Here is an 11694-nt window from a genome sequence, read left to right as displayed (position 1 = left end):
AGAATGTCTCGACGGGTCAGAGCTGTTTTGGCTGCACAAGGGGGACCTACATGATATTAGGCAGGTGGTTTTAATGTTGTGGCTGATCGGTGTGTGTGTGTGTGTGTGTGTATGTACACACACACACACACACACACACACACACACACACACACACACACACACACACACAAACCTACGAATAGCTTATAGTTGACTCTGCACATTAAGCTGGGATACGAGAAAGAATAATAATAAAAAAAGAACATACAAATCAGCTTTAAACAAAATATTGCAAAATAAGCTTTTCTGGGGCTCGAAGAAACAACAATTACACATCCAAACATTTAAACAAACATAAGAAATATTTATTCCACATAATTTTATACTCCACCAAAAAACCTTAAAATGATCTGAGGTTATGATACAATTTTTTTTTTCACATTACAAAATACTATGATTTGTGTACAAACATTTCTGAACATCAATGGAATCTAAACAAAAAATATAATAAAAGTGAAATGCATGATTGAATATTCAATATAAGTGCTCAACTGTGATTAAGAGTAAACACCTGAAAAACCAAACGCAATTGGAGAAAACAAATGAACACTGTATATGGCTGTGTACATCATTAAGAAAATTAGTGTTTCATGGCTAATGTATTAAAAGTATTGCTTTTGTTGAGATGTAATCTGGGATTAATGCAACTGCATGACTACAGCGGCAAAACAAAGTTGAACTCCTGTTGAACTCATCTGAAGGGTTTGACGATTTTCATTGAAATGTAGTTCTGTAAAAATAAAAGTGAATTAGTTTTTCACAAATTAAAGAGAAGTGTCAGACAAAGTGCCCATACAACATGAGATAAATCACAAAATTTGTGAAAGCATTGTTTCAATTCTGTATCAATCTTCATGTAGTGTGTCCTTACCGGTAATGAATACAGCAAGATCCCAAGGAATAATAGCACTAAGATCAGCAAAATCAGGCCAATGAATATCCATTTAAATCTGCGCCATACAATGAACTTGCACGTCTTGCATGGATTAGTGAACCAAAAAAATGAGGTATCCGGTCGCCTAAAAGAATTTAAGAGAGAAGTAAATATTGTGATGTCCTCTGTTAACAAAAATAGTAAAACAATTCAAACAAAAAACACACACACACAACATTAAAACCACCTGCCTAATATTGTGTAGGTAGGTCCCCCTCGTGCTGCAAAAACAGCAACAACTCACATCTCAGAATAGCATTCTGAGATGATATTCTTTTCACCACAAATGTACACAGCGGTTATCTGAGTTACTGTAGACATTGTCAGTTCAAACCAGTCTGGCCATTCTCACATGGATGATTGTTAGCACCAGATGGGCTGGTTTGAGTATTTCTGTAACTGCTGACCAGCTGGGATTTCATACAACAGTCTCTAGAATTTACTCTGAATGGGGCCAAAAACAAAAAACAACATCCAGTGAGCGGCAGTTCTGTGGACGGAAATTCCTTGTTGATGAGAGAGGTCAACAAAGAATGGCCAGACTGGTTCAAACTGACAAAGTCTATGGTAACACAATATTAGGCAGGTGGTTTTAATGTTGTGGCTCATCGATGTATGTGTGTATATATATATATATGAAAGGAAAATTACTTTGGAGGATCAAGCTTTGGATTCATATTTGGCTCATCTCTGCCTTTTCCAGCAGGTCTCTCATCTGCCTCCTTCTCATTCACAATCTCTAGCGTCAACTCAACCTTCCCCTACAAAAATATATATAAAAAAATTAAAAATAAAAAAAAACACAAACAGGGCCAGATTCATCAAGCTTCAAGGCAAAACGTTATTATATGACATATGACATATTACGGAGTGAAATATATCTGTGCAGTTTCAATCCTAAAAATAAAACCTGAAATAGAATTATCATCTTTGAACCATGTGTTCCCTCTCTGCAGTTTATATAGGTTGGTTTTCAATTTAAGAGTAAATAAAGATCTGTGGTTAACATTAGAGACTTTAACGATTGTTCTACAACATATATTAGACAGTCATACTTCAAACGTGACATTTGAAGAAGCTGTTTTTTAACAATGCAAATTGAAGGACTACAGCTATGACAAGGATATGAGTGCACATGCTTGGAGAATCAGACAACCATTGTAGTTCTTATGTAGCTACTTACATTTTTAAAAAGGCAATTAATACTAAATGACAATTCTAAAAATACTCCAGAGGGAACCCATGGTAAATTAGTCATCTGGGTTGGCCAACAAAATAACATTTTGACAAAAGTGAACTGACTGAACAGATGCTTGCATGTTCACATGAGAACTTGTGCTGTTTAGCACTAAAAACAGCCAAAAGCACTAAAAAGTTCTAACTGAACACAGGTGAGCTCGCTGAGAATAGATTCAATTACCAAAACCTTCATGCCTTCAGAAGACTTTGAATGTGATGCACGAGTCACATGGGCCACTTTAATTAAGCGTTTGGGTCTTTTTTTAAGCTATAAAGTAAGGGTTTGGTTTTGAGGGTAAATTGTCAAAAGAAAATATTTTTAAATCCTTTAAAGTATTACAGGCTTGTCTGGATAGCATAGGTCAGTTGGCCCATGATGCTAGATACTCATATCTACACCATTCTGCTTCCAAAAAAATATCTTTACATAGAATAACTGTATTCAGCCCTCGTTATGCTTTTAAGCACCCGTATTAATACAGTTACTTTATATAATGTAGTTCTAATACTTTTAGAATACATCTCTTATAATGACCACAAGGCAAGGCAGAAGAAAATTCAAATGAGAAAATGTATAATTTTTCTGAACAGCACAGATGCACGCTGCACACTTGCTCTCTTTTCCCCAGACAGAGCAGCTGCAGTGCAGTGGGTCGCTAGTATATAATACCCAGATGATCAGTCTGATACGTGGATGTGCTGACTGCTAGATGGTGCTATTGACCACTCAGAATAGAGTATTCCAGAAAGCCGTGTAATAATCATGTACAATGTTTCTGGGACTGAATATGTGTCAACCACACCAGAATGTTGTTGTCTTAATCAGCTGTCAGGTTTGCACCAGAATCAACACAGCCACATTTTCACACAAATATTACAATCAAGCTCCTGATACATTGTTTTGTGCGATTATAATTGCTACGTAAATACATTTACTTAAAATCTCATACGAAAGTGATTTACAAAAAAGAATTAAATGCACCCATAAAGGTGTCAGAAAAAAGAAAATGGAAAATGCGAAGACTGAATAGGCCTAAATATGGAAAGCAAACCTAGTTCAAATCTTTAATGTACTTTGTTCTCACTATGTTGTATGTTTAATTTCTGTAAGTGGCATCCAGTTATTACCTCGGTTTCACCAAAGGCAGCACCTGCTTCTTCCCTCTCTCACTCACAGCACACTCAGAAAAAAGACCTCTCACAAGATGAGCAAAGTAGCTATGGAAATCACTTCGGTGGTGGTGTGGGAATCAGATTTCTGAAACGTTGGCTTGCAAGTCACTATGGATGTTTTCATGTGCATTCTTGCAAGTTATTTTCCCACCAAGCAGGCTTTTTCAAATGCAGGTCATGTCCCGTTTTTGACCGGACCATGTTGACGTTCATTTTGCTCATCAAAAATGTATGCTTTTGATTAAGTAGCCTAGACAATAAGTATTTTAGGCTAGGTATGCAATTTTACCCTGTTGATCAAGAAGGCCATTTTCAATGATGTGCTGACTGTTAAAGGGATGATTCACCCAAAAATAAATATTCTCTCACCCTCATGTCATTCCAGATGTGTAAATCTTTCCTTTACTGCAGAACACAAAGATTTTTAGAAGAATATTTCAGCTCTGTAGGTCCTCACAATGTAAGTTAATGGGTGTCAACATTTTAAGCTCCAAAAAGCACATAAAGGCATCAAAAAAGTATGCTAGATGTGGATGAGAAACTTTTTTTTTTGCTAGAAATTCTTCTCCCTGCCAAGTAGGGGTCGATATGCACAAATAATGTGAATCACCAAAAACAAGAAGAATGTGAAAGTTAATGTGGAGATTGACTGAGCAGGGAGAGATTTTATAGTAAAAATATTACTTAAATATTGATCTGTTTCTCACTCACACCTATCACATTGCTTCTGAAGATTTTGATTTAACCACTGTACTCTTATGGATTACTTTTATGCTGCCTTGTGGGATTTTGAGCTTTCAAATTTTGGCACCCATTCACTTGCATTGTATGGATCAAAAAATCAAAAGATATTCTTCTAAAAATCTTCATTTGAGTTCAGCAGATGAAAGAAAGTCATACACATCTGGGATGGAATAAGAGGGAGTAAACGATGAGAGAATTAAAATGATTTGGTGAAGTATTCCTTTAACAAGTTAAACTTAATTTTATTCTGTGCATGTCATGTTTAAGAAATATATTTGGTTTATTGTACACTTCTCAAAAAGGCCTATTTTTTCCTATCCTATAGTTTATTTATTTTTACATCGTAACTGTTAGGCTATTGGTTAACGTTTTTAACCGAACATGTCAAATTACTACAATCATAATGCACGTCTTGAAATACATGCAACTTTTCAGCCAATGTTTTCCCCAATCTTGTAGATTTGGCTTAACTTAATTATTTTCAACAATGTCCTGACTGTTTTTATGTTAAGTAACTTTAACATGGTGAATTCTGTTAAGAACAGACGTTTGCTCTATTGGTTATGATTTATTCAGTCAATCGTTTTCAATAAATATGACTAACAATGATTCAGTGAATGTGTGTCGTGTTTTATCTTTAATGTACAATGATCATAATGCAAGGCAAGCACCTCACAGATAAATGCCAATTTTCAGCAGAATTTAGTGTCAGATTTGGCTGTTTTATGAGGGTTTCTTACTTTTTAGACTAGTCGACCCCAACATTTTTATTTAAACGTCAGTGAAATTAGTCGTTCCGCACTTCCCTATTCTAAACTTTCACAAACAACCCTGCTTGGTATCTACAATGTCACAGCTATAGCGGCTTTTGAGTCAATGAGGTACAGGCAGCATTTTCTTATATGTTGGAAAGTGGACAAGATGTTGTATTTGACCGCAAACTGCCTTCGGTCTTCCATGAAGAAAAACATCAGCGTCTAACTCCACATCTAATCTAAAAAACTTCAAGGTAGTGCTAAATTTAGAGAGATTTGCTGACAAATATCTAACTAGCCATTCAGAATCACTTAGATGTTAATACTGAAAAAAATAAATAAAATAGAGTTGTTAGCTCAATAACCGTAACGGACAAATATAAATAACTTTTAATCAGAAATGTATAACATTTTTAGCTTTACTTAATTTTCATTCATGTGTACAACTCAGAATATCAATTTTAAGGTGAACTTAAGAGTTACATAAAGTAAATGAATAATCGTGAGTTCTCTGAACTTCTTTAGCTTACAAATCCATAAAATTAAGATTTTAAGTACTACTAACTCGAAAAATCAAGTACAGAACTGAGGAATACCCATATGCCCCTGCACATGAATAATTTTAGCATGTTTGTTTGGTCAAAAAGGAGCTTCTATGGACATTTAATTAGTTGTATTTTTTGTATATCGATGCTGTTAATTACAGTAGCTATTTAGTGTAAATGCAATATAAAGTCTATTAAAGTACAATTAGGGTGATTAGTGGCCCATAAGTGGTCAACTTGGATTGTTCAATCCATGTAATTTTAACTTGCGCATGTGAATATGCATAGCGGAAGTGCAGCTTTATGTGCACATTTTTGGCCAATCAGGTTTAATGCCTGACCTCAGTTATTTTCTTTAGAGCCAAGTAAATTAAGAACAAACAGTGATATAAATGTTAATTTAAAACAACTTGCTATTAGTTGATAAATCTTATTTGTTATATACATTTAAAAAAGAAAATATGAACCGATACATTTGTGTATATCAAACAAATGTTTTCTAGTTGTGCTGAAATAAAATGACCATAAGTTGAATTTACTTAAATATAAGAAAACATTTTGCATCACGCTTTTTAAGTAAAACCAACACAAAATGTATTTCAGTTATATGTAGCAGTTCAGAAAAGATAGTGACACATCACACATAATTCTTCCAATTGTGACTGAAAGTATTCTGAATATATAACTTTTTTATGTGATGTATCGGAAAACATTAATGAATACATTTAAAAGAGAGTATTTCGCATTCAGCCCAGAATACTTTAAGTAATCTGCCCAACCCAGGGTACTAATAAGGATGTTTTTTGGTGATGCACAAAATGCACATTTATGGCTCAGGGGATTGGCTAAAAAAACATTTCCAGAATTGAGCGCCCATGATCAGAGATGGTAGCAAGAAGGCAGCGTGCTTACAAGCGGACATGCGCCAACCGAGCAACTGCTATTGAGATGAATGGGATCCATATACAGGATTAAAATAAAAAGTGACATGTAGACACCCTTTAACATGTTTCATATCTGGATAGTAACTGAATATTCTTTAGCTAGATTGCATTTCCACCTTGCAGACCAATGCGTCTCTCTCCACTATAATCAGACAGAGATCCTATTATATCATACATATTAGAAACATATAACATCAAAGGGTGCGGTAACTGAATATCCTCCATTATACAAATGCTTTCCTTCACTTTGACAGTTAAATAATAAGGTATCTCTCTCTACTTTAGATACCTTTCCACAGTAAAGGATGCTAATAGTGATTAGAAAACGGACCATGAGAAAGACGTGAGTGTGGATTTGTGGAGAGAGAGTTGAGAGATTCCAAGTGTATACTAGTGGAATAATTCACAGAATATTATTCATTAATCAGATGACAAGGCAGCAGTGTCTGTTGTGTTATTCACATTGCAATGGCAGAGTAAACAGAAAGAAAAGATAAGAACTCACAACACGGTGCTTAAACGTTGGATGACTGTAGTACAACCTCATTGTATATTTACTTATTTGTATCAGGATAAGGAAAATGCATTTGCATTTACACCTTTGAAAGTGGGCAGAATCGGTCCCTGACCACCTCCGAATGTGATTGGGTTTACAGATCGGGCATTTGCACCTGACATCCGATTACAATCAGATCACAGAAACTGCATGTTAACGGCAGATGTAAATGGGACTGTAGACGCTTTCATGCATTAGCTGTACTTACACCAAGCTCCCTCTTCCCATCTTTCTCTATATAACACGGCCACCATCCTCTTACTGACTTCTGGTCAAATAGAGACTTTGATTGGTCTGATTTTGGAGGAGCAGTCCCATCAGGCAACATGGTAAGGTTGCATTTCTCTGCAGATTTGGAGGGGTTGATGAGGTTTTGCAGATCGAGTTCAATAGCACCTGTTACGAAAATTTAATTAATGTACAGTAGCCTCAAAAAGACACTTATGCCATGCTTAAAAATGTCAGATTTTATTGCAAGCAAAATATTAAAGTATAATTTATTTTAAAGAAATATGCCACAAGCACACTTTTCAAGCTAAACATTTCACAAAAAGATGTTTGTTAGCTTTTTAAGGGGTAATATGAGGAGGAATAAATAAGAGCTTGATCCCCAGCCCAAAAAGAGCATTTATTTAAACTAAACTCATTCATAACTTCCACAGATTTGTGACAAATACATCAACTGATATGACTTAAAATTATATGTGGACCTAAATAATAATAAATAAAAGAAATAGGATATGACCATTGAAAGTATTTAACAACATAAAGTTATAAATGAATAATTAGTGTGGTTTGTTTAATTCCACAGAACTCACACATGAGCTGCATACACACATCTCACCTAGGTAATCATCCAGGGAGAATTTGTCATTGTCCCATATTTGAATAATCAGCTTGGGCGGGATTCTGAACTCCGTTTTGTCAAGGCTCCAGAAATTTTCCTGTATGACAGAAGAGGGTAAGAATGTTTTAATAACAGTTTAAAAAGTGTTCCCATGAACACCTCATGAAACACTGGTACACTCAATCATATGCATCACCTTTTTAGACACAAGACACAGCTGCTCTGCAGGCAGGTACTCAAAGTCAAAGACAAATCTCCAGTTGAAATTGCCATCGCCATCCAGAGATCTGTAGTGAACATCTGTTTTTTGCTTATCGTCTTCCATACCCGGCAACCAACTGATCAATACAGACAGAAACGTAAAAAATGTAAGTTTAAGAAAGAAATTCATCACAACAAATGCTGAAAATTGGTAGCAGTAAAAATAGTTGAAGATTTGAGTTTTGATTTTAAAATCATCTTTATGCTAGTGTACTCCTAAAAGTTCAAACAACAATAATATTTAAAATGTAGCCTTTCCAGGAAAAATATTGATGACTCATCTTGCACTCATGGGCGTTTAAAATTTTGTCCAATCAAATGCTACTAAGAATGTGAAAATTTCATTTAAAAAAGAAAGTCAAAATTGAGCTTGTCAAGCCATTTCTTGAAGTAGCTAAAATATTTTCCGTACCCCTTCACATAGATGTCACTCATATTTTCTCCGGTAATACTTGTTTCATCCAAAACTACTTCAGCTGTGTTCCAAACAATGACACGCAGAACGTACCTGACAGAAAGATCGAACATGGGTTTATCAGTCAGTAAAAAAAACAGCATAACTTGAATATACAGATTTCTGCTCACTTCTTTGCCTTGCGTGGCGAAATGTCAAATGGAGGTCCAGGAAGTCCAAGACTTTTGGGGAAAATATCAACCCACATTTGAAGTAATCCCTTTGAAACACAGATTAGTTAATAATGTTCATCATAAAAACAGTTAACTATTTGACCCTGCTTTTTAAATTAAAAAGGGTCTCATCTGAGGCATATAAATAAGGGTCTTACCTGTGGCATATTTGGTTGGAAGCTACTGTATAGAGTCCTGGTTTCAACATGCTCGGAAACCAGGACTTGAGTTCTGAGCACGTGCAGAGCGATGCGTTCACTTGGAGGACCCAGGTGCTGGTGAATTTCCTTGTTTGCTTCTAAAACACATGTATAATATTATAATATGTTATTTGAATGTACACTTGCATTGTAGAGCATCACTGGAAAAGCATAGTTTCTAAAAGGCACAACAGCAAAGAACGGAAGTTCTGAGAGGTTGCAAGACAGATGCTAAAGTGTTTTAGGCATTTTCTAGATCATTTTTAAGCATTTAATGAAATGTCCCGAGTGGTTGCTATGCAGTTGCCAAGGGGTTTTAGTCCTCCTCAGGTTGTTGCCAAGCAATTGATTAGGCGTTCTAAGTGGTTACTCAGGATTTAAAAAAATACAAATAAAAAAAATAAAAACCCTGGGTGTTCTGAGTGGTTGCTAGGCAGATGCTAAGGTGATATAGGTGTTTCTTAGGTTGTCCCTAAACAACTGATTAAGTGATATGAGTGTCTGCTAGGCAGATGCTGAAGCATTTTAGTCATTACTTAGGTGGCTTTTAAGCCATTGAATAGGTTTTCTGAGTGGTTGCCATGCAGTTGCTTAGGTGTTGTTGTTGTTCTTAGGTTGTTGCTAAGCAACTGATTAGGCATTCTGCATTGTTACTCAGAATTAAAAAAAACAACACTAGTGTGTTCCGAGTGGTTGCTAGGGTGTTTAAGGTGCTTCTTACATTGTCCCTGAGCAACTGATTAGGTGTTCTGAGTGGTTGCTATGCAGTTGCTAAGGTGTTTTAGACATTTTCTAGGCCATTGTTTAGCAAATCACAGGTGTTCTGAGTGGTTGCTATGCAGTCGCAAAGGTGTTGTAGGCATTTTCTAGGTTGTTGCTAACCAATTAATTAATTTGTACCAATTGATTACTCTATTTTAAGTTTCTACAATAACAGTATTTTGGCCTTTTCATGCCAACATAAAGTTAAAAGAAGAACAAATTGCATTCACCAAAGTCAGAAAGGCAATAGAGTTGGCCACCAAAGGTTAATGTGTTTCCATTGTCTTCAGTCCTGGGTTCACTTATTCCTTTAAAACGAGCGTGATGTTGAAGAATCTGAGATGGTTTGAGCTGATCACGCCACTGGTTTGGTCCAGAGCTATTTAATGAACAAAATATTAGCCAATCAATTTCTCTCCCATTGATCTCAAAGGAAATAAGGTTAACATTAAAAGGACATTGCACAGTAAGCGTCTCACATGCAATAAGTTTGGGGTAAACCACAGTAGGAGCCGAAGTGAGAAAGTAAACGGTTTTCCAAGTCAATCACTGTCTCCCCAACCTTCTCGTCTTGGGTTAGCAAATCAAAGTCATAGACAGCGATTTTCAAGTCTTTGTCTTGAGGGAGGAAGCATGTCAGCTCAAACATTCTGTTGAGAGATGAGGAATATTTTTTTGTTTTTAAACAGCTTTAAAACTCTCACTATAAGTGAAAGAATGATACATTACGGGATCACCTTCCAAACACTGGGAAGAGTGTATTTGGCATGTAGTTGTCTCTGTCATCAATACACTTTTTCCCCAAATGGATCTTGATGTATGGGTCACACTGAAAAAGACAAAGAACTTTATTTTTATTGTACTAAAAAGGAACTCAGGAACAAATCCAAACATTCAAACTAAATTAAGGCTGCTAATCAATTATGTGATTAATCAAATTGATAACAATTAATCACATGCATCAAACAGAAAAGTTTCCAAATGAAGATAATTGACCCTTCGATAAGCTCTGTCCCACGTAGTTACCGTTGCTCCCTCTGACAAGCTTTGCTGAACATCCCTTTAGGAATGTATGGGAGATTGCGGTGAACAGCACGGTTTATGGCAAAATATTCTCATAAACGAAATGAATAATATTCTTACATGTGCTGGAATAAAGAGTGACACTCAAGGCATATTAATCTGATGTTTTTGTAAAACAAATAGTTAAATACCACAGTAATTTGATAGAAAACTCTGGAATAAAAAAAGGTTTAATCCATAGCATGCTCTTCTCAAGATTTATATAAAGACATAAAAAAGAAAGAAAAAACACTGCATGTATCCTCTCTGGGTAACTTTAAATGTTTTTTGATTAATTTTCTCCCCAATTTAGAATGCCCAATTTTTAAGCAAATCCCATTATGTTCACGTCCCCAGACTTTAATTATTAATTTTAAATGTTACTTTCTCCATTTGGTATATTTCCCAAATCGTTTCCCTCCATCTTTGAAATTGTAGGGGTTCTGGTTTAATGTTTTGTAATCAGCTTCAAAGCTGCTATTCTGATTACCCTTAATATGTTTTTTCAAATGTATTTCTTAATGACAATGGCATTTTACACAAAATACATTTTTCTGGATGTATTTCTATTGTGCAGCTAAATATTAAATGAACTTGTCTAATCACTTAATTACAATAAATTGTCGATTTAGAGCACTCATATAGAATTTGAATGTAATGTTCTCCACAATTTCTCCTACACTCCCCTTTTACCATGCTGTTGTATTTACTTTGAATAACAGGTGTTATATACAAAGAAATTATAAAAATTGCATTTTTAATCTTCCAAACATATGCCCTCCAAACACTGGATTGAGTAGTATGGAATATATTATATTTCTTCCCAGTCTTGTCAATTAGTTTAAATTTTTAGTTCATCCTCCCACCTACATATACATTTATTCAGAGTGTCCTGTACAGCTCTTTCAAGTGGATAAGATGTACTGTATGTATCAATTATATAATGCATATATTTAGTCAGCTTAAAAATTATTTATTAAATTTGGGAATTCTAGTCCTCTGA

At 35.2% G+C, this 11694-nt stretch overlaps 1 protein-coding gene across 5 annotated transcripts in view; it reads right to left on the bottom strand.

The window, feature by feature from the left end:
- Positions 1-330: 330 nt before the first annotated feature.
- Positions 331-11694, bottom strand: part of myof (myoferlin) — a 73085-nt gene continuing 61721 nt past the window's right edge. For 3 of the 5 annotated variants that reach the window (XM_052112275.1, XM_052112270.1, XM_052112271.1), the window contains 12 exons: positions 10367-10458; positions 10109-10279; positions 9860-10008; positions 8826-8965; positions 8626-8714; positions 8453-8548; positions 7976-8117; positions 7777-7876; positions 7141-7328; positions 1628-1737; positions 914-1061; positions 331-772 (listed from right to left, as the gene is read on the bottom strand). In XM_052112275.1, the coding sequence (XP_051968235.1) occupies positions 734-772; positions 914-1061; positions 1628-1737; positions 7141-7328; positions 7777-7876; positions 7976-8117; positions 8453-8548; positions 8626-8714; positions 8826-8965; positions 9860-10008; positions 10109-10279; positions 10367-10458 (1464 nt within the window). In that variant the 3' untranslated portion in view covers positions 331-733. The remainder of the gene's footprint in view (positions 773-913; positions 1062-1627; positions 1738-7140; positions 7329-7776; positions 7877-7975; positions 8118-8452; positions 8549-8625; positions 8715-8825; positions 8966-9859; positions 10009-10108; positions 10280-10366; positions 10459-11694) is intronic. The other 2 variants (XM_052112272.1, XM_052112273.1) reach the window with 1 other exon arrangement.

Source organism: Xyrauchen texanus, chromosome 40 (genome assembly GCF_025860055.1).
Source record: "Xyrauchen texanus isolate HMW12.3.18 chromosome 40, RBS_HiC_50CHRs, whole genome shotgun sequence".
Taxonomy (NCBI): Eukaryota; Metazoa; Chordata; class Actinopteri; order Cypriniformes; family Catostomidae; genus Xyrauchen; species Xyrauchen texanus.
Note: the sequence above shows the minus strand (reverse complement) of the source record. Positions and strands in the feature narration are given on the sequence as shown.